The following is a 24377-nucleotide window of genomic DNA, read 5'->3' on the forward strand; positions in this document are numbered from 1 at the left end:
TCCTGTGTGTCATACACCTCCGAATGAACGGAGCTGGGACGGGTTGCAGGGTGAATCACACACATGTTAAAAAGGGTGCACATTTTTCAGACAGTCTCTCCTCAAAGGCAAGATGGTGCACGCAAAACAAAAAATAACATACAGTAAGTTTGTAAAGATTGTAAAAAAAGAGAGATTGAGGACGTTTAAACTCTAATTACTACACCGCTGTCACATATCTGGCAATAACAGCATTAAATTGTCCTGATTATCGAATTTGTTTAGGAAAGATCCAAAAATGTTGTTGTAAATGGTGGAGTATCATTATTATGAACTAGTGTTGTCCAAACACATCCAAAGGCAAAAGTCTTCATACTTTTCCCAAATAGAGGGCTGCAGGAATGAGTCCTAAGACCGATATGACTTAGCATTTTTGCACTTCCTGGTTCCCTCGTCTCCAAGTCATTGGCCCAATCCCAATGTCCCCCCTAAAGCCTCAAACCCTGAACCCTCAAGGATTTACTGAGAAAACGACAAAAAATATGATGTATAATTGTGGGTATTTATTTTATACTTTGTACTCCCTGATTTGAAAGTCTTCCAGGCTCTTTCCTCAAAGGACAAGAAGTAACTTCATAAAATCTATTTTATGAAGCCTTAACTCGTTTTTGTGAAAACAGCTTCAATGACTAAATCAAATATTTGATCTTTAACCCTTAATGTTTCTGTGTAAATTTAATATTCCAGGCTGAACACATGTGAGCCGTCCTCTTTGTTTACCTTTTTTTTACGTCTCCATGCGTCCACTGGTTACCCCGTGTTTAACGTCACATTGCAATGATTTGTGGGTAATTCCCTTCGGCTAAATCAGCATACCATGCTGACTTACGGAAAGGGTTCATAAAGGGCTCAAAATGTCTGCCAGAGAGCCTCAAACACTCGATGATTTGACAGTGGGACAGCCCTAAACCCTCACGGACTTCGCGGGAGCGCGCCTCAAAGTCCGTGAGTCCGTAAGGGGGGACATTGGGATTTGGCCAATGGTTTTTTTTTAACGGGTTTTTGGTTAGAAGCCTGAAATAAGGTCTGTGGTTAACACAATCTTAAAAAGATATTTAAAAAAAATATTCGATAAACGCATTAGTAGATTTCCTACTGAGAAGCTTTTACGCATCTTTAAAAAGACGATTGTAGTCCACATTTACAGTCTCGCGCTCATGGTGTTATTCATTTATAGTGTAACATTAAGCTTTTTATTTCTGGTGATTTGCATTCACGTTTATTTGAGAAAATGATCTTGCTTAACAAAACATCTCTGAATTATAAACATGTGTTTTCCACGGAGTTTATTTTGTGCAATAATCCAAAAGCCAATGGAAAAAATCCCGTTGGCTTTTTGCTGAGGGAACCAGAGCGACGCTAACTTCCGGGTTAGCCTACAAACATACATCACTTCATCTCCTCATAAAGAGACCGAACAAATAATACAAATAAGGATTTAACAGCTCAAACTTCCCGACAGTCTCTCCTTGTAGGAATTCGTGGTGCTGCACTAAAAGTGACAAAGTAGTGTGATGAATTAAAAAAGATAGAAAGTAGTTCAAACCTTGTCGTACGGTCACACCTGGCCGATCACTGCATTAAGTGTGTGTGACCGTCTGATTTAACCAGCAGGTGAGATGTTTAGCAGTAAATGGGAAAGACATGGGGTGGGGGGGCGCATGTTGGGAGGTGGAGGGCAGGGGGTTCAGACTAGATGAGATTAATGTGGTGTACTAGCGGAGCACAAAGAGTGGGGGTGTGGAGCGAGTCGGGCATCGCTCCCAGGGATTAACCATGTTCAGCCATTAGCACAACCTGCTAGTCAACCAGCAGCACGGAAGGGTTCAAACTGTCACGTATTAAAGGTAACGATAAGAGCCGTAAAACACAAACATCCAGGTCATGTGCAGTCGGTGAAAAAACAAAACAAGCTGAAAGTGGCTAAAACGCTTCAGGTTGTGTGTAAGGTTAGCAGAAGTGACTCCCTCACATTATACTGTCATTTGATTCAGTGTTAAATAAAACAACAAAACATGATTAAAGTTGATGTTGTAGTTTGGAGTGCAGGAGCAAGATGAAGGCCGACTGGTGCAGTTAAATGATTTAACAAACTAAAGACTCACAAACCGAGAGTCAAAGATACACACACGAACAAACAAAGGTCTGTGCATGAGGGAAGACGACAGAAGACAAACAGAGGGACTAAATACACGAGTAAGGAGGGAGATAACGAGGGACAGGTGGAACTCATGAGGGAGAGGAAGACAATCACAAACAAGAGCAGGAAGTAAAACAAGACACAAGAGACGAGGACTTTCAAACTAAAACGGGAAACAAACAATAACTAGACTACAAAAACTAAAAACATTCAGTGTGTGGTTCTAGTCGCCTTGTGCTGGACTATGAAGTGTCAACTGTGAACCAATGAAGCACATAAATATAGACATACCTCTCGCCTGTCATTCCACTCAACAACTCAACACAACTCAGGTTAAAGAGGTTGCTAAACTGGCTTCAGTAGAGTCTGAGCTCAGATACTTAATTATCTATAAAACACCAAACCAGACCTAAAAACAAAAAGGCCTCAACACATCACAAAGCTGCCCGCCAGCATTTATGATGCAGATAATATCCAATAAGGAGTCTGTATTCTGTATTGTTACTTTTCTATTTTAGTTTCCATTAGTCCACTGGTGTTAGTATCACTTCTTATACACTTTGTTGTTGTATTTTACTTTTTCTATTTTAGTTGAATTCTTTATTTTCATTTATTTATTTACATATTTACTGTTATTGCTATTGTATTCTATTTTTTAATGGTGTCAGTATTATTTAGTTATACTTAATAATTGTTATTCATATATGTATTTTTCATTTTTATTCAATTGTTTTTAGCTGTTCTTCTGTTGTAATCTTTAATAAAACACGTTTGTGTAACACTGTTACTCTGGATTAATAAAGTTCTATCTTATCTTAATCAAGATGCTTTTACAAAAACCCTTTGAATAAACTGCAAACTAAAGTATCCTGCCAATACTTCCATATTTATTCAAGCATCTGCATCATTGCACTTTTATCTCCATGTTCATATACTTTTGTATATATATTTATATTTGTATGTGTAGATAATAGTTAAATGTTTATGTTTTCCTTTTTTCTACTTTATTTTCCTTGTTTTGTTTATTTATGTACGTTGAGAGTAACGGGAAAAAACGGAATCAAATTCAAAGTTTAACTGCTGCTACTTCACAATTAAGTCATTTTTCTTTATGTGCTGGAGATTTCAAATCTTGTGTAGCCTGCGTACTGGACCAGATTTAATGTCCTTGTACGCACACCCTTCATCAGATGAATGTGAAAACAAATCACAGTCGAGGAGCAATAAGAAAAACACGTTTTTGAGCCGATGGAGCCTGTAAGAGCAGAGTCGGGGCGTTTCGATTCATTTTGAGTCATTCCAAAGTTCAGTCTCACTTGTAGTTCATGGCTGTGAGTTATGCGGATATACAAGTGTGTGTGTGTCTGTGTGTGTGTGTATGTGTCGCAGGCCATGTGCTTCTCCAGAAACCAGAGGGGAGGGAGAGGAGAACATACAGGAGTCTCTGTGCGCTCTCTCTCCATCATTGTGCCGTGGTTTTCTCTCTACAGCTTCCCCTAATGACCAGTTATGGCATCACATAAGACACACAGAGTAAAGGCAAAAACACACAAGTGAATACTGAACAAACACATTCCAACATGCATTGGATTGAATGGTGGAGGAAAAGGTACCCAACAAGTACCCAAAAAAAAGATAAAACATTAGAATGAACATGTTTATTTTCTTATTCTGTGTCAAAAAAAGTCACAAAAGTCATAATACAAGAATTCAAAATACATTACAGCTGAAAGAATGGAATAAATATCCTGCTATATGATCCAAACTATGAGCATATTTCACATGAATTCATACTTAATTTGTTTTTTAATTTATTCTTTTATTTTATCGAAGCTCATTTATGACACTTGAAACGAGTTTTGTATTTTACATTATTTTATTTTAAATACTATATCATGATTATGAGATATTATCTAATCTTATACCTATGACACAGTGCCAAATAACTCATATTTGATGAAAAACAATGATGAAACAACACTGAAATGTGCTTCCATTTCATAGTTATTAAGGTTTTAAAATATACAGTGTATAAAGTAAGTCGATATATACAAAGTGTCGTGATATTTAAACGAGCAGCCATATGGCCACTGTGTTGTAACGGCCCTTTTATGTAAATGTATAAGATTTGCAAATTATGCGAGACATTTAACAGACTTTAGCTGTGATGCTTGAGGTTTTGGTACATATATTAATGTAGTGTTTTTTTACAAGGGTTTACATATATATATATTCATATAATGACCCACAGTAAATATTTATGAGTGTGAAGCCGCCTGTCCGTCACAAACAGACTGGTTTGTGCGTTTGTTGTTGGCAGTACGCAGACAAACTGGCATGTAAATAGCCACAGAGTCACAGAGATGAAACAAACATGTTGACTTGTTGTTACCAGAAGTGTGTGCTGGTATGTGCATGTGTGTAAGTGTGTGTGTGTGTGTGTGCACCAGTGTGTGTCTGACTTATATTTTGTAACTTAATGGAGGCACCCCCTGACCTCCACCCCTACCCCATCAGTTTGTGATTGGTCTCTGGCTCCAGCATTGGGGATTAGACCATGTTTCCCCACTTTACGTCCCCTGTTCTTCTCTCTCTCTCTCTCTCTCTCTCTCTCTCTCTCTCTCTCTCTCTCTCTCTCTCTCCACATCACATGATCCGTTACATCACGGGATTGAGGTCAGAGCTGGATTAGGGCGAGCAAGAGAGGCAATGCTGGAATTACTGAAAGTGAGGGAGGAGATGCGGGAGGAGGGGGAGGAGGACTGGTGGTTCAGATGGCCCACAAATGAAGAGAGGAAGAGAAAGAGAGAGAAGAAAAGAGAGATGGGAGATAACGAGAGATTGGGACAAAGAAAGAGGAGCAGGGAGGCAGAGGAGGGGGGATGAAGATATGTAGGGGTTTACACTAAAAGGGGGATTGAACAATGCAACGGTCTTGGTGTCTGATGCTCTAAATGCAGTAAAGTGTGTTCGACAAAGTGGAGCCATGTGAGAATAAAACATTTGTAAGATCATTTTGCAGAAGATGTGTTTGAGCATTAATGTGGTGGAGGGATGGGGGGGCAGAGTTCAAGAGCTCAGGCAGGAACTCACAAACTGCTCCGTAGTTTATGTTTATGTACTTATACGTGTACATGTAGAAAGTACCTCTTTCTTTTTCAATGTTATTACACACAATAGCATGGAGGCTTTATTGAGCCACGCAGAATAAACATATTTAAGATAACAAATGTATTCATGCGTACTTTGAATGAACGTGGAATATTTCTCATTGTTCACACATGTAGTGCTGTTGTTCAAATTAAATGTTTTTAGCACAGTGACTAAAACAAAAACAAAAAAGTTCCAATAACCAGACTTTAACAACACTTTGTGGTTCACAGGCTGGTGTTATCAATGTTCATATCATGGAGGAATCTAAGTCTTTAATTTCACAGTTTACTCACAGTAAAGTTACCTCCACACATTGTTTAAGCAGCAAATATAATACAAAGTGTAAAGTACGATAAACTTTGAAGAGTATTGTAAGAGCAGCAACATCTGTCGCAACGTACCAAAATAAAGTGTCAAAGACTTAAAGTTTATTTAAACACTAAATGTGAGAAAAAAGTTTAATGTATTTTTTCACTGCCGAGTTTAGAAAACAGAAAAAACATTCCCGTCTTTTCATATATTTTTTAATTCTTCATTCATTCCAGATGGTATTTCAAACTCAACATAGAAAAACAACGTCAGAATAACAAGCACGCATGATGAATTTGCAGAAATTTGTTTCGGCAATGCTCTGAATCAGTGGTGCACAACTTTCTAAAATGATATAAAGTCTACTCCTCTGCTTGTAAACCGTTTTAAAGAGTTTTCATTGTGTTTTTAGAGGCCTGAAGAGGTAAACTAGCCAGTAATTTGGTTCTAAAATGGAAACGGTTAAAAGAAAAATAATTATCGATATGTTTTGTTCTGGTTCTGGTGTTACACCCTCAGAATTATTCTCAGGTCTTCTGCATGCATCTTTCTGTCACATCGTTATTCTAAATCCTTTCCATCACTTGTATCTTTTACCACCTCGTCTCATCTCATACATCCTTCTCTTTGCCTCAGATGGTCGCGTGTGGACGATTTTTAATAGGAATCTGATAACAGAAAGTGTACAGACTTTGACCTATTTAATGGTCTTCTGGCAATGTGTGAATCCTGCACGGTAACAGGAAACCCAGCACGTTAAAAGAAGAATTAGATGACGTCACAGCGTCTTTGTCCCGGTGAGAGATCAGGGTGAACCTTGTGAGAGCCAAACGACAGATTAAACTACTTCAAACATGGGCCCCAGGTTCTCCTGTGCTGATGGTGTCCAACCAAGACACAACAAGGAAACATGGCTCTCGTCAGTGGAAAACAAGGAGCTCTCTACCTTTTAGCGTTGTTGTTTATTGTGAGAGGAGGAAGTAGAAAACGACAGGGAGAAATAGCAACATTCATTTTCCTTTAACTTACAATTTCATCTCCCTGTACGAGCTGTAAACGCTGATGTTTGGTGGACTTCATCTGCGCCAGGCCGCAGGGTTTTTCTTTCTTTTTTCTATTTTTATTTACAAGAGGTCAGAGTTTAATTAATGATACTTTATGTTCCATGATGCACTGGGCCTGCGAGAGCATCTGTCACCGGGGGGAACATTGGAACCAATTTGTCATCTGGAGGGGGAGAAGGCTTTAATCCTGCCGATGAAAAGAGAAATGTCCAGAGAAAGATGGAGAGAGAGATAGAGGAAGCTGATGATGATGAGGACGGAGTGCGGAGAAGAAGAAGAAGAGGAAGAGGAGGACGAGAAGGAGGAGGAAGAGGGACACAGTAATCCTGTCTAATTCACTTAGTGTTGCGCTGAGGGAGCAGGACACTAAGAGGATTTGGGACATTCCCTAAATTAGATCAGCAAGAATAACAAACTACAAGGAGAGGTGAAGTGGAGCGGGGGAAAGGGGGCACACTAGGAGAGGTGGCATGAAGGAAGGGGCCGATGAGGCAAGGTGGCATGAAGGAGGGACAGAAGAGAGAATGGCAGGAAACCTCTGAGGAGAAAATGTGTTCAAAACAAATTTTAAAAAATTTGTAGCCAGTTTGAATCAAGTTTGACGGGGAGAAATTCATGCCGCTCGCTCTTCCTTTAACATCTACAGTTGGTGCCCTTGAGCAAGGCATTCAACAACCCGAGCAGCTCAAAGGTGAAGAGAGCAGCTTATCGATGCTCGCATCGCCTTCACGTTTGTGTTTAATATTCCAAAACCATAATCCGGACGACTGTTGTAGTCCGACATACACATTAATCTGTGGGTCTGAAACTCTGACTTTTACTATTAGTGATATTAACTAGGTGTTAAATTGTAATCTGCAGCAAAGCCCTCAGCAGAAGTGTATGCTGAGGTTGACAGTGGCTGGTTGATCCATTCATACTGTAATACTGATCCTGTTACCACTGCTAGCTGCAGATCACTCACACCTACTCTGCAGCGCCATGTGATTTAGCACCGTATTTAATGACTTATGCAAATGGTGACATCTTTTTTTTAAATGTATGATCAATTTGACTGTAACTTGGCAAATGCTATAGATTTATCAATATTGATTTGATATTAATTTGACTGGCTTCACTGTGTTCAGTGTTGGGACATAATGAAAGGCAGCGGAAGCTAATGATTGACTACAAATGAGTACTTGTTCTAAAACAACATTAATCATTTAATAGTAAAAATATTTTATTGTGGAATGACTGACATTGCCATGAGTATCATACTTAATACAGAAATGTCAAAGCAGGTTACAGAGATCCACTTATATGTATAATTATATAGTTTTCCACTCTGTATCACATACTGTATCTTCTGTGACATTTGTTCAACTGTTGGTTGAAGTTACAATGTTCCCCGCCTGATGTATTAAGTATTTTTGGAACGTTTGGGCTCTCCCATAAAAACATTACATTTTATTTCTGTGGATTTGAATTTGGATTGGCTGCACAGCATGAATTTGTTAAAAGAGTACTTCACTGGTTTAGCATTGCACTTCGATAACATCAAACTCACAACTGACAGTTTTAGTTTTTTAAATGATCAAAATCGATGCAGCAGAACAACAGATATATCATCTGTTTTTATTCCACACATTCTTCTTCCCTGGCGCATCAAACAAAACCATATTGTTTTTTATCGACTGGTCTGACTTCTCACAAAACAGCACAAAATGTTCCTCACTCTGAAATAATCAGAGTTCAACTCTGTTTCATCATGGATTTCCTTTTTTCATTTTATGTGAATGTGTGTGTGTGTGTGTGTGTGTGTGTGTGTGTGTGTGTGTGTGTGTGTGTGTGTGTGTGTGTGTGTGTGTGTGTGTGTGTGTGCTCAGAGCGTGCATGCTTGGCGGCGTTGGGATTAGGAATCGATTAAGAGGCAAATGGACTGCAGGCAGGAGGGAGGAAGAAGGGAGTAAGAAGGGAGTAAGAAGGGAGGAAGAAGGGAGGAAGAAGGGAGGAAGGGGAGGAAGGGGAGTCCGGTCAGCGTGATTACAGTGTGCCTCCAGAGCAGGCTGGCCACCAGCTTGTTTGTTGGGGATTAGAGAGAGGAAAGAAATGAATCATATTTCTAAGTCCTGAGTGTATCTGTGTCTGCGTCTCTGTGCTTCTGAGTCCATATGCTGCTGAAGGGGGATTACAGGAGCACACCGTCTGCAGAGCACAGGAGGGGGTCCATCTATCCGTCCATCTATCTATCTATCTATCCGTCTATCTATCTATCTATCTATCTCTCTATCCGTCTATCTATCTATCTATCTATCTATCCGTCTATCTATCCGTCTATCTATCTATCTATCTATCTATCTATCTATCTATCTATCTATCCGTCTATCTATCTATCCGTCTATCTATCCGTCTATCTATCCATCTATCTATCTATCTATCCGTCTATCTATCTATCTATCTATCTATCTATCTATCTATCTATCTATCTATCTGTCTATCCATCTATCTATCTATCTATCTATCCGTCTATCCATCTATCTATCTATCTATCTATCTATCTATCTATCTATCTATCTATCTATCCGTCTATCTATCCGTCTATCTATCTATCTATCTATCTATCTATCTATCTATCCGTCTATCTATCTATCCGTCTATCTATCCGTCTATCTATCCATCTATCTATCTATCTATCCGTCTATCTATCTATCTATCTATCTATCTATCTATCTATCTATCTATCTATCTATCCGTCTATCTATCTATCTATCTATCCGTCTATCCATCTATCTATCTATCTATCTATCTATCTATCTATCTATCTATCTATCTATCTATCTATCTATCTATCTATCTATCCGTCTATCTATCTATCTATCCATCGATATGTCCATCCATCCATCATCTATCTCTCCTCGCCGACTGGACTATCAGTTACACCAAAATGATTAAAAAAAATGAATTTGTCAGAGCAACAAGGTGTTGTTTTCTATCTGTGTGACTTGGTAAATGAAGAATGAACAATAAGCTTGTGAGTGACCGGATAGTCTACTGCACTTTGTAATGAGCTCTTGGGCTCCACGTCCAGCGTTGTGCTGTGTCACCGTGAGGCTGAACGTAGCTCTGTGTTCTCAGGCTAAATCCCAGTCCGAGGGCAGACGCTCACTGTTGGCAGTCTGAGGTGCAACGACCAGCCAAGACAAGTAGTACGGACTGTGGTGTAGCATTTTCACGGTGTGCAACGGGAAGGACGCGGCAGAGTGCAACTCCCTTAGACCTGCAAGACATCAAGCTAAGTTATAGCTAAGTTATGATCAAATATAGTTTGGTGCAGGATATTTATGCGCTGTGACAAATAAATCAACTCAACACCTAATCATTTTATGTGATATCTATGAATTACGGTGCATTCTTTTTCGTAGGTATAGCTACGAATGCTGGATGAGACCAGCTTGAGGACAATGCTACCGTGTCGTGTTGAAGTTATGTTCACCATGTTCACCATCTTAGTTTAGCGTGTTAGCATTTGCTAAATTAGCACTGAACCCAAAGTGCAGCTTGGGCTAAATGGGAAGGTCATTCACTTTGCAGGTATTTAGTCATAAACAAAGTTTTTTGACCTGATGATGTGCCAGAGGAAAAGTCGGTAGGATTCAACCGGTAGGGAACCAGCACAGTCTGACAGTATTTCGTGAAATAGTCACGAAATGCAATCTATTCCTTTTGTGCACAGGGAAAACAATTCTCCGTATTTTTCGTGACGCTCGAAACGACTTGTTTCTCCGTGACGACATTACGTTAAAAACAAAAGTTAGGTTTTGGGAAAATGTCATGGTTGGGCTTAAAATAACTAAAGTAGAGTTTAGGCAACAAAACCACGTAATAGGTTTCGGAAAACTGTCACGAACAACAAAGCCACAACCATCAAACCACGAGCCTCGTGGTTGAAAGTCCTGTTTGTTGGACCCATCCACGTCCTTTCTCACGTCTTTTTGGATAATAAAAACTGTTACTTGCTCTGACGTTGATGCATTGAATTTGTGTGTCCACCACGAAAAAGGATCCTAATTGACTTTTCGTTAGCATTATTTTCATCCTGAGCGACACGAAAAAAAAACAGACAATTTGTGTCCCTGTACACGAAACCAATAGATATTAGTCAATGTAATATGACTATTTCCTGACCTGCCATGACACTGCAGACTGTTTGTACAAAAGTTAATGGCAATCGATTCACTAATGAAATAAGAGATATCAAGTATGTTTGATGGTGGATATTCATCATGATAACCAGTCTTCTAATAGGTGTATTGTGTTGATTTTATGCATTTCAAGCTAATATATACCGTACCTAAAACCTTTCATCCAGTTCACTCCTCACACCCCTCCGTGGTGCTGACCCTGTGGCCCACCGGTGGCAGGAACGCACAGAAACATTAAATCCAAAATAATCTGCCCCTCTCTGATACTTCACTTTGGGACTCAGTATTATTGTTAGTTCTAATCTCTTTCCTGTCCTCTCTGTCCTATCTCTGCCTTACACCCGCTCAACCTCTGGTGTGGATTAGTGGGACGCTCCCAGAAACTGAGTTCCAATCTTCCCTCTCTGGACATCAGATACTCTCCTATTGTGCCCCCCGAAGAGCAGGATGACACATGTCATAAGTGAAGCCCTACCTCGATTCAACACTTGCACACAAAATGCAGTCACTCATAGAACACAATGACGATGAAGAGTTTTAATGAAGTCGTTTTAATGTCTCAGAAACATCATCTAGCATGGTAGTGGTTAGACCGGCCGAAAACACAGGAGACAAATGAAATATACAAAATAATTCATGTCAGAAAAATAAGCAGAGAAGATTATAGTAATGCAAAAGAAAAACAAAAGTACAGTAAATGATTAAGAAGCATGAACAGCATTGTATCCTAATACTGCTACTTTTATTGGATAAACCCCTGAGTTTGAAAAAAAAGAAGAAGAAGAAACCAGAAAAAATATAAACAGAAAAAATAAAAAGTTGGCAGTTTTCTAGAAATTAAGAAAAAGAGAGATTGTGTTGGAGCGCCTGCTGATACCAGACATGATTGCATTTTCAAGTTTTAATATTTACAAAAGAACAAAAAAAAAAGTATATTAGCAACGTCCATGTCCGCTGAAGACATAATATTAATGATGATAGTAATAATACTGATAATAATATCAACTTCAAAACAAATTACCACAATTCTTACTTTAACGAATTCACAATTATTTTTTTTCAAAAAGAAACATAATATTGTTTAAGTCTAATACAAAAAAAAAAAAGAAATCAACAGATACATCAAACACATAAAGTGGTACCCATCACATCTTTACAGGTTGGAGTTGAGAGAGGCACCAACACTCTCTGTGCAAAGGAAGTCCCTTCTCTTTCTCTGGTGCAGTCGTCTCTCCCGTCATCTGGAGCAGTTTATCAGCAACACACAGTTCATAACAAAGTCGTTCGTAGATTCAAGAACTGCTTCAACAACCTGCTAACCTCACGCAAACACTGTGAGATGGAGAGGGGGAGGGCGGGGGGGGGGAGGGGGGAGTACTCGGCTGCCACAATGCGACCATTGTCGCACAAATTGTCTGGAAGTGATCCTATTAAAACTAACAATGCACGAGCCATTCTGCTAATGATTTCAACCATGCTCAAAGGCAACAGGTTTGTACTGCAGTCACTCCAGTGACCAACTCCACAACCCTCCGCTTTGTAACGCAGACACACGCAGGCTGCAGAGGGTCAGTATCACACAAGGCTACTGGGAATCGTCAGCTTCTGTCTGCTAAACATCTTTCACACGGTGTTTAACCATCGGTCCTCCCTCGAGATGTCACGTCTGGGTTGGTTTGAGTCGTTTTTTTTTTTGGCTCAAAGCTTTTTTGAGTCAGCTCGCTGATGATATATGTATATAATCACAGAAAATACAAGACAAAGTCTAGAAGGAAGAAATAAACATGAGCTTGGGCTGTAGTCGGTTCGTGTGCTTTTAAAAGTCGATTTCAAGGCCGTAAACTTGGAGGTCACCGGAAACTGTTGTAAACTGTCGAACACTCTGCTGGTCCGAGTGGAGGCCAGCAGAGCGGTTTCTGAATGTTTCTCAACCAAAACTACTGAGTCGTCAATCAAAAGAATGCCCTTTTGTTCGTGCATGTTCTCTTTACTCAATGCTGCATTTGAATCACAACCAGTTCGGCCCTGAACACCACCGAGCTACAGAATCACAGCTGCTGTTCTTTCTCACTGATTACATGTTAGTGTACAGATATCGTACGCAGCCATTTCAACTTAGGAACACTGGCTGTTATCGACAGATCAGTTTACTTCCACACACATTTTTCATCATGAAATGGCAAAATACTTAATTTCAGCTGATTCGTTCTTCAGCTGATGTGATTAATTGATTTCTGTGTCCCAAGGTCTCCTCCTTTCTTCTACCAACACACCAATCTGGGGTTATTTCGCCCTACTCTGATTTCTCTCCCCTACCCCTCTTCCCTCCCCCACCTCCTACTTGCTATTTACAAGACCTGGAACTTCCAGGAGTTCTGGTCTTTGTAGTCCAGACAGTCAGTGGCATTGAAATTGAGCTTCCAGGCAGCTTGGTCCTTGTAGTCTAGACAGTCGACGGCTCCGAAGCCCAGCGAGGCGGCCGTGTAGCCCTGGGAGGAGAGCGAGGCCGGGGACTGGCTGAGGGGCCCCCCCATCGAGGAGGCCGTGATGGGGCTCAGGGCGCCTCCGGTGCCCGACAGCTGCGGGTGCATGGGGGACAGGTAGGAGCTACAGTCCAGGCCGGTGAAGTAGGAGGAGGAGCCTCCGTAGCTCTGGCTGTAGGCCGGGGCCTGAGTGTAGGTCATGGGGTAGGCGGAGGTGCGCTGCATGCAGGGGGTGTTGGAGGCGGACAGGGGGTCTGGCAGCGGGGAGATGGAGGCCGGGCTCCAGATGGACACCGTGGCACTAGCAGAACTGGAGCTGGGGGTGATGGAGGTGCCTGGAGGAGGGGGCTGAGGGCTGTAGGGTCCATTGGAGGGGTTGGCACTGGCCTCGGAGTTGGCATCCCGAGCGGGCGATGCCTTCTTTTTAGGGGGCCGTGGTTTGGACTGGCCCGTGCTCTGCTGCTGCTGCTGGCGGCACTTGGCACGACGGTTCTTGAACCAGACCTGGAGGATGGCAGAGGTGCATCAGTTATATCATCACCATTCATTATCAAATGCTTAAGATAGTCCTACTGCAAAAACTGCTATTGTGAGGAAACCTTGCTCACATTTCTTTCTTTCAGCAAGTCAGTGGTGATTTATTTATTTATTTTTATCATTAAAATGAATTATGACATGAATTAAGGCCTTTAAAGAAAAGAAAAGTAAGACATGACATTTCTCTGCATACTTGTTTAATAATGCGTTACCTGGACTCGGGACTCCGGCAGGTTGATCTTGAGGGCCACCTCCTCCCTCATGAAGATGTCTGGGTAGCGCGTTTTGGCAAACAGAGCCTCGAGGATGTCCAGCTGTGCGCGTGTGAAGGTGGTGCGCTCCCGACGCTGTTTACGCGGAGTGTCTAACAATAGAAGAAGAAGAAAACGTTATTATTATTATGATGACTAGTATTATGATCATTATTGTTGTCATGATTTTGCTTGCGTTGTTTTTTTATGTTCGTATTTAAAAATAAATCTGCAACAAAAGGCCTGTTGTGTGTTGGTTCAAACATTTAACTAAAAAACCTCTGGATTCAACAGATAAATAGATTGCAGCACCAAAGTATATTCTAAATCAGACTATTAAAATCCCTTTATTCATAATCAAGGTGGGATATTTTACTAAGGCCCACAAAATATAATCATTTTTTGCTCATGAATAAAGTTAATTATTTGAATTATTTCTCTTGAATTCACAAAAATAAATTATTTTATAAACTGCCCGAGAGTGTTGTTTTTTTATATTATGGCCTCGATATTATTTTACTGTCTTGCAAAATACCGAATGAAGTTTAATAAATTGTGGTCTCTACATTTCTTCGGACCTTATCGGCCTCTCGTGACATATCAGAAGAAAAGCGTCGCTGAGTAAAATATTGTATTTTTTATTACATCGATTAAAGTTATATAACACGTTTTCTATGGTTTCATCCGTCATAACTGAGGCTGTTTGAATCGAAATATACAAAGTGAAGAAACGTTCTGAATTTCAAATGAATGGTTTTAACTCTAATCTGCAACAAGAAGGCCACGCTTTGTATCACGCCTTCTGTCATCGGTGCCAAACCTCGGCATCGTTTCATTCAAACTCTCCTCTCAAGGATGACAGATGCCACGTAGCTCACCCAAACAATATAAGAAGTGTTCACTTCTGGAGAAAAAAACTCATCACAATGGCACAAAGTAAAATACAATGAGCATCCTTTTGTAAATAGGTTACACGATAAGAGCAACAGATTGGAGTCTATTTCGGTGTTAAGTCTGTGTGAGAACAGGCTGCGTTTCCATTCACACACGTTTCTTGTTGTTTTTTGACTCTATAATCCACCGAACTTATAGGTCAAGTGAACACGTGTTCTGATGGCTGAAGAATCAGACATCTATTCATACTCATAAAGCATACCCTTGATACATTTTAAAATAATGACAAAATAAGCGAAATGGTCTTTTTTTACTGATCATTTTAAGCAAACATTTTCCATGAATTCTTTCAGTAACTGCATTTCAAAATTTACCTTTTTTGTTTGTTGAAACTACAACTAAACGACAGCTTTAAATTATTTGAAAAATAAGACATTACTTACTGGGGTATCCAACGGCGGAGTGGAGCAGATCCATGCCCGGGCCGGACAGCGTTAACCCGTTCACGGAGTAATGGGGTTGCTTAATGTACGACATCATGCCTGCTGCTGGCTTTAAAACACTCCCTCACTACCTCACTCTCTCTCTCCTTCTCTCAGGCCGGGGGCTGGGTCTCCTAGCTAGTCTCCAGGGGGTGTCTCTCTCTCTCTCTGTCTCTCTCTCTCTCTCTCTTTCTCTTTCTCTCTCTCTCTCTCTCTCTCCCTCCCTCTCTGTTTTTTCTTTGGGTTGTTTGTCACTAAGTTGTTGTTTTGTGTTTTCCTTGCTGGCCTTGTCCTTCCTTTGTACTCTGACTTAGTGCTGTTTAACCAGGCACCTGCGCTTCTAGCTGTAGATGTAACGGCGCTGCGCCTTTACGCCTGTTTTAAACTGATGCGTAAAAAAACACACCCGCTGAATTGAAACCGGATGTGTATTTTATGTCTCCTCTATCCAGATTACAACCAATGCAACAACTAAAATCAACCCAAAGACAATAAATGCAGACACCTCATTAAAAATGATAAAGGCTAACTAAAAAGAACAAAAAGCCCCGTGATGAGATGCAGTTTCTCCCTCCAAGTCGTGCGTAATTGCGGTGCGCACCGAAGTCGCCAAGTGACAGGTACCAAAAAGCTACAAGTTCCACAACAGCTCGGCCGTCTGGCTGCGGTCTGGTGGTTTGCTGCAAAGCGGATGGGCCCCTTTGCGGTACCTGGTCCTGGAGGAGAGGATCTGGATCTGCACAGTGGATAAGTGAGGCGAGCAAGAAGAGGCTGGCTAATTAGAAGTAACTTCTTACCCAAGTAGACACAGAGCCCTCCCTCTCTCTCCCTCCCTCTCTCTCTCCCTCCTTCTCTCTCTCTCTCTCTCCCTCTCTCTCTATCTCTCTCTCTCTCTCTCTCTCTCTCTCGCTCTCTCTCTAGCTCCCTCTCTCTCTCTCGGGCGCTCACGCACACACACAGATTCTGTCGTTATGTATTCATTTTGGGCATGTAGTGCTAAATATGGAGGGTTTATTCGATATGTCTCTTATATTCAAATTTGTTGAAACGTTCAGGCTAAGATCCAGCAAGTCGCAACTGACACCTGTTGATAGCCTATGTAATTAGCAGGCTTAAGGTTTATTTAATGAATGCTATAAAAATAAAAAAAAGTTAATTAAGAGAGAAGTGTTTGTTGTGGTTCATAAAATAAAGTGGCAAGTTTTAGGCCTATGCTTCATATTCTTATGGTGATTATTCTGTCAAACGTAAAAGAACCTTAAATAGGCCACATTGGCCTTGTCGAGTCTATTCCAGATGGACGTTTTTATTGTTACGAACCATTTTCTAAATTGGCCTCCAGCAATAATTGGGCGACCCACGCCTGAGTGTAGAGGCAGAGGTAGAGCAACCGAGAGGCGGAGAAGGGGGTACATGGAGGCCGGATTAACAGGCAGCACAAAGACCACGTTGTTCTGTTTTTTAAATCCCCTTCTGATCCCCAACATGCTCCCTCCGGCCCATTCATCCTCTCATTCACTATGCAGTCAATAATAATAATAATAATAATAATCTTAATGTTCTGCCTTGTATCATGTGTCAAAGGTTGATTTTACATAATTTGTTGGCGGATATTCTTGATGTATAAATTCAGACATGTAGGATAATATACATTTGATATCAAACTTAGGCTACATGTGTGTTTTATTGAAGACCTTGCCTTTATCATGTTTTATATTTTAAATAAAACCGGAAACAGGTTATAGTCCACTAAAATAACATGTTAAATAAATAAATAATTTACTGAAATAATTTGAGTCAGGACACACTTTTTATTTGTAACATATATTGTATCTACAGCTCTATAGTCGTTTACATATTTCGAATGGTAATTTGTTTTTTTATCGTTTTATTACAATATCTCCAAATGATTCTCGCAGATGCCTCGTTTGTTTCCTCGATCTGAGTCGTGTCTCCTCTCTCTGCGCTGGTCTGTGTGCCATCCTCTGCTGCGAGACAATTTCACAGTGTCCAAAGCCGATTCTCTGCGCTTGTTAATTGAATCGGATTTCTTATAGTTTAAAATCCACACATACACGCGCACACACACACATACACACACACACACACACACACACACACACACACACACACACACACACACACACACACACACACACACAGACACATGTAGCTACAGCCCAAACTGTATAAGGGGTTTATCTAGCTCTGTAAAGCCAAAGCGGAGATATAAAGACACACACAGAGCGACAGAGAGACTTTACCGGCGTGTTTGAACGTTTCGAAATCTCACATAAAATGTGTCTTCACCTGCTGATGTATGTGTGTGTGTGTGTTGCTGTTTGAGTAGGAGGCCTGTGTGTGTGTGACGTTTGGATACCTTCCGTCTCCAGCGGACGCCTCGCCTGTATAGCTCACATCCAGGTACGTGTTTGTTTGTTTGTTTGTTTGTTTTTGTTTGTTCGTTGCTGTTTTGTTTGTTGTGGCTCGAGCAGCTTGAACTGCCGCCCACTCGAGCTAAATGTGGGGAGTCCGACGACAAGAATGTCTCGAGACCTCCAACTGACAGAGAGAGAGAGAGAGAGAGAGAGAGAGAGAGAGAGAGAGAGAGAGACAACTGCAAGAGACCTCAGATATGCCTCGGAGCGCGCGACACTGCGCGCAGAACAACCGTGCACGCGCACACTTCGTGCACCTGCTTCGCTCGGACTGATGCATTTTCTATTGTAGCCTTTTGAGAAACTTATTCTGCATTATTTCAACATAGTTTTCATGCATTTTAGCTACTATGAGTTCTGTGCTGTTTGAACAAATCAATCAGGCCTGTTTTTAACTTTGAGTGAGGCCATTCAGCTTTATTTAATATGAGTCTACAAGATTAATAATACAAGAAACCCGATATATATATATATAGGCCGATAAAATACCAAGTAATTATCCCAATGCATTGACAGAAATAACGCAGGAAAAATCATTTTTGTTACATTTGGATACAAGAGGCCTTTAACCACGACGTTTGTGCACCAGTTGAAAAAGGATAAATACATCTCTGGCTCTCTATATGGCTCTAAAAATATTGTTACATTGTAAAATATTAACATAAAAAAGGATATGGATGTTGCTTTTCAGTAACTTCCCAATCCCTTATAATGAACATGATTAATAATAGATGTTGAGATAGGCCCACTGTGCAAATATCACTTTAAGTTTAAACTCTAAATTCCCATAGTGATCCTTTAATTATACAGTCTAGTGGAATAAGCCCAACAGTCACACACTATACAGATAAATTATGAGTTCACTAGTTTGTTTAATCTTTAATTTATATTGAACGATCAAAAATGTCACCAGCAACTCCGCCTTCATGGTTTTTTATAAGACATAAATTTATATAACGGATTAACTGCATTGGTTTTCTTTTTTTTAATTAATTTCAGTCTTTTTTTGTTGAGTTAGAAAAGTTTAATCTTGTGTTTTTAATGTAAATATACATAATTATATAAGCATAGCCTAAGTACTTTATATTAATGCACTTTAAGACCACGACTATGCATTTTATTGTTGCATGACATGTGAGGTTTTAGGTTGTTTGTGTGAGTTTTGACGCACTAGGACCCGGAGCAGACACAAATTAAGGACAACCAGCACATAAGAGGCTTAGTCCATCTAATCTATACTCCTACACACACACACACGAACACACAAACACACACACACGAACACACACAGCATTTCATAAATATCCCATTTTGAAACAAGCACGCATACACGTCCCCAAGGCAAACACATTGTATTTTCATTTAGTTTTCATTTTCTCCAAACTCTTTTGTTCCGCTTGTTGACCTCAACTTATTCCATCCCACTTGTGCCGGAGAACATTGGCCCATATGCTCCGTTCCTCTCGTCCCATTTCATCAGCAAACGCTCAGCATCACGCGGCCTTCAAAAAGAGGCCGAGAGCAAACTCATTCACTCCAGACAGTTAAGAGTGAGAAAAGGAAAACCTGCTGGAAAGTGCATGTTTGCATATCTGTGCTCCTGAATGTTTCATCAGCTTTTTCTTTTCAACTTTTAAATCAGCCGCTCGACCACTCTGCCAGATGAAAAATGACGAAAAGTATTTTGAATTGAAATTAAGTTTGACGTCAACGCAATCATCATTTTTGATGAAGCCTTCTGGGCCCTTTTCATAAACAGAACCTACGGACCTATAGGCTTTCTATTCAGTTTCACAGAATACTCAGAGTATAATGAAAGAACATTTTTTTCCCAGAATCCTCCTTGGTTTGTTATGTGCATTTGATTCCAATCCCCTGTGTGTGTGCGCGTGTGTGACGTTGAAGATGGAAACATGAAAAGAGATAAAGCTCCCAATCATTTGTGTTGCCATTATTGAATGATTATGACACGACATAAACCCAACAACGTCCCAAAAGACCCAAAACCCACATACACACACACACACACCCATACACACACACAAACACACAGACACGCATATTAACACTTTTCCAGCTAAGTACCTCTGACATCATGTTATTCGATACACATGTACACACACACACTGTATTTTTGTCTGTGTGTGCACACTGTGTGCTTACAGTGTGTGTGTGTGTGACAGCTACACACACACACACACACACACGCGTGCACAGAGTTCAGCCGATTTATCATAATATGCTTTATCTGAAAAGTAAGTATCTTACCTCGGGATAAAGGGAGGAAAGAGGGGTTTGTGGCCAGATTGACAGAGGAAGGGTGGACGGAGAGAACCGAGCGCTCGCTGCACGGGGACAGAGAGCGGGACCTTCAGCTCTGAGGGCCGGATCGATCGCTATTGATGAGGTAAACGGGGCATTAAGGGGCCGGGGGAAAGGAGGGCCGCTGACAGAGAGGGCCACAGTGATCTGTGTGTGTGTGAGTGTGAGTGTGTGTGTGTGCGTGAGTGTGTGACTGAGTGAGAGGAGGAAGGCATGTGGCCCCACTGTGAGGGATCTGCTAGAGGGACAAGTAGGTAACAGGAGGAAACTGTATTGAAAAGTTGAGGACGGGATGGAAGGAAGAGAAGAGATGAGGAGCGTGATGATAAAACAGAAAAAAAGTGGAAGAAGTGAGAGAGAGAGAGAGAGGCAGATGGGAAAGGGGGAGGAGAGGGGGAGAGTATGGGAGGGGCATTGGGGCAGACTATAGTCTGAGTTTTACAAAAGTCTCGCTGTGAATTTTGTCTCCATTTATTTTGTTTTAGATTCAATTATTGATTATTTTACAACAGAGATCGGTTCGATTCTGTGTTTTAAATATTCTTCATATTACTGCGATATCAATATCCTCATATCGTTAAAAACTGTGTGCGTGTGTGTGTGTGTGTGTGTGCGTGTATCGAGGTCAGAGTCATTAAAGTGATGTGGGGATTACTCTGTGGGAGTCCAGGCCGGACCATGTGTCTCTCTGCACTCAGCACTCCTCTTCAATCTACAGCGACACAAAGTGATGAAGGTCCCACACTGTATACAGGTTACATTAAAGGGCCCTGCTGTTAGGCTGCCATTACATGCCATTAGTGTTTGTATAAGTGTGTGTGTGCGTGCAGGAGCATGTGTGTGTGTGTGTCCATTTAGTGCAGGACTTGGGTTGTCAGCAGTCAGCAGAGGGCGAGGCTAAAGATAAACTCAGGCTGCAGTCGCTTATATAATGAGGAACTACATAAGTGTACCAGTGTACATTCCATATAAAGTATGCATGTATATATACAGTATACGTATATATATATATATATATATATATATATATATATATATATATATATATATCACCGACAGGGTCTTGTACAGTAACATCTATTTAGTTTACTAGCACGTATTAATGCTACACATTAGCTGCTCCATTTCACATTAATAGTGTAGTGCACATTACAGAACTAAAATACTGATATATTTATAATTTTTTACGATTAAATATGTTTTATATGCACAAACATTTTGACCTGTGCATTGCCAAGATATGCACAAATGACTTGATCTACTTTACTACCAGTTATCCTTCATGTTCTGATTATGGAAGTTAGTTGTGACTATACTATTATACTATACTAGTATACTTTTATAAATAAAAGTATTTTTAAAATGTTCTAGAAGTTAAAACAACCCCACTAATTCTCTATTTTCTATTTATGCTCTAAAGACATCATTTATGTCTGAGGAAACAAAAACACTCAAACACAAGCCAGTGTTTCCCTTAATTCATCTGTTCAATTATTTTTACATGTTTGTTTGTTTTGTACATGCACTTCCAGCTTTTACCAACTCAGAGTAAAGACACACTTCCGGTCTGCAGCAGGAACATGCAGCTTTAAATTACCAGCAAACTGGTCACCAACAGTGGTCGGTCAAATCCCTCGAGGGCCTTCGTCCGACAGGGTGACACGTCTTCACAGGGCGACGACCTCGTAGTCAGTAGTTATGTCCCTGTATGAGGCGTGTTAACCAGCTGAGCGCTGCGTGATTAAGACTCAGTTAAGATGGCATGTTTCTCTGTTATTAGAACACATTTCACAGCTGGCCTTGCATCGTGTCTGTGGCCGTGAGTTCATCTGTAAATAATGTCATGTCCTCAGCATCTTGATCAATTTCACAGACAGAGGACCCCCCGCTGCGTGCATGTGTGTGTCCTGCTGTCTTCTGATAGTAGACAGATCTCTAATCCACTGCAGACGGCAGCAGGTGGTGTGTGTGTGTGTGTGTGTGTGTGTGTGTGTGTGTGTGTGCGTGTGTGTTCACTGTCATCATTTAGCCCCCTCCTCGACCACTGTCTGGGGTTAAATCAAGTTAACACCTGTTCATGCCCTCATACTCATACACTTGTAATTAGATAAGATGAGCAATTTTATTTGTATTTGTTTGTCCAGTCTGTTATCAGACAAAGTGAAATGTTTTAATACTTTTAATACTTAATGTGCATCTTGTGTTTCTGTACATAATATACCTCTAATAAAGAGCTCTTATTTACTGTAGTGAAATGCAGCTCCATGACTATTTTCAATGGAAGCAATACGTGCGTATTCTTTAGCTGCTAACCGGTTATTCATGACGGACCTTTCCTTTACAGTTAAATAATGATTCACTGCTAATTCATACTTCTATGCTATTAGAATTCATAAGAAAAAAAGATTTTTAACAGCTTATCAGTCAGGTCACAACCACTGATTTAAAGCAAAATAAATAGAGATTTAAAATATAAAAATTGACAGTGTTTCATTAAATAATTTAAAATGTATGGCAATTTATGTTATTCAGCATTTAGGCAGGCAAGTGGACAAGGTGCAACGCACACACACACACACACACACACACACACACACACACACACACACACACACACGCACACAGTGTTCCAACTTGTTAAAACAAAGCTCATATGTGCATCCATGCGTGGTTTCATATGCACTTCTTTATAAAAGGCTGTGTGTGTGTAAACCCTGGGCATGTGTTCTGTGTGTGCGTGTGTGTGTGTATAGCGTGGTACAGCGTTGCCCCCACACACACACACCACCCACCCACCCACCGCCACCCGCCCCCACCTGCACCCCCACCACCCCATATGGCAGTAGACAGTAGTAATCATGGAAGTGGAGCAACAGGCCCTGAGCCTCACTAATCCTCTGCCACACTCCGCCACGTGCCACACTGATGCATATACCCATCCTACACGGACACACACACACACACACACACACACACACACACACACACACACACACGCACACACACAGTTATTGAAGACACTATTTATGCAAACATTTATGCAAACGCACGGCAGACACACTACATCAACAGCAGCACTCAAACACAAATAGATATAATAGAATATTAATCATTTTTTGGTTTGCATTACTGTGTAAACGAGGCCAGGTGGACTCACCACCGGTGCCCGAACAAACCCTGGATTAACATGCATCATTAAGAACACTGTGTCAAACACACGCACATCTTGTGACTTGCAGCCACTATTTGGCATGCAGCGCCCATAATCCACCATCTCTCGCTCTATTATGTATTTATAAGATTGTTTTAAATTGCACACAATTTAAAAAACGTGATTTTTTTCCATGCAGCTAGCGTGCATGTTAATGTAAAACCAGAACAGTGCAACACGCTGGCAGGAATATCACAAAGAGTGCTTTTTGAACGGCCAAAAAGCACCTTGCACACACAAGAAGCACATGCCCACGCACACACAAATAAGAGCCACTCACGCGCTCACTGCGACACGTACACACACACACAAAACCTTCTAACTGTGACGCACAAGGAGAAGGGGCTACAATGGCTCTCTTATTGTTAATTGGACGTTTAATCCCGAGGAATGCGTCTGATTAGTACCCGCCGGTGGGTCAGGATCTTGCTCAACACTCTCCTTCACAATGGACAGGCTGTAACAGAGATCTCACACACACACACTGGTGCATGCACACACACACACGCACACAGACATGCGGACAAAGGTGCGTACAAGTCACGCCAACGATCAAGCACCAGTAACATGTGTGTGCAGACACGCGGGGCCACAGTGGCCTCACATACCCTCTGCGTTAACACACACAAAGTGACCACACATATACTGCAGCACACCCAGCATGCAACTTCACTGTGGGATAAGCTAACAACAGTCAGATGCAGAACAAGTGATTTTGAGATTGAACAAACACTTTTCACGCTGTCCCACTCTTACATTTAGCTGCATGTGTTGTATCCATTGCTTGTTCAACGGGCTCAAAAAGTCACAGAGAGAGGACGAAATTATGATTATTAGTATCAGAGCCTGTGTAGCTTGCTAGCTCGCTAC

The 24377-nt window shown here is 40.9% G+C and overlaps 1 protein-coding gene across 1 annotated transcript; it reads right to left on the bottom strand.

Annotated features, from left to right (window-relative positions):
- Nucleotides 1-11419: 11419 nt before the first annotated feature.
- On the bottom strand, nt 11420-16320 carry LOC142959128 (homeobox protein otx5-like). Its single transcript, XM_076100311.1, has 3 exons — nt 15498-16320; nt 14122-14273; nt 11420-13876 (listed from the first exon to the last, which is right to left on the bottom strand). The coding sequence occupies exons 1-3, from the start codon at nt 15592-15594 to the stop codon at nt 13238-13240; spliced, it is 888 nt and encodes a 295-aa protein (XP_075956426.1). The 5' UTR covers nt 15595-16320; the 3' UTR covers nt 11420-13237.
- Nucleotides 16321-24377: the final 8057 nt, after the last annotated feature.

This window comes from Anarhichas minor, unplaced genomic scaffold, assembly GCF_050575085.1.
Source record: "Anarhichas minor isolate MPS153535 unplaced genomic scaffold, ASM5057508v1 ptg000026l, whole genome shotgun sequence".
NCBI classification, from domain to species: domain Eukaryota; kingdom Metazoa; phylum Chordata; class Actinopteri; order Perciformes; family Anarhichadidae; genus Anarhichas; species Anarhichas minor.

Excerpts from the sequence above, each read along its gene's own strand:
- LOC142959128 (XM_076100311.1), bottom strand. The coding sequence starts at position 15,594 with ATGATGTCGTACATTAAGCAACCCCATTACTCCGTGAACGGGTTAACG. Across the intron at positions 14,274-15,497 it reads CTCCGCCGTTGGATACCCCA|ACACTCCGCGTAAACAGCGT; the intron begins GTAAGTAATGTC and ends TTCTATTGTTAG. Across the intron at positions 13,877-14,121 it reads TGCCGGAGTCCCGAGTCCAG|GTCTGGTTCAAGAACCGTCG; the intron begins GTAACGCATTAT and ends GCCATCCTCCAG.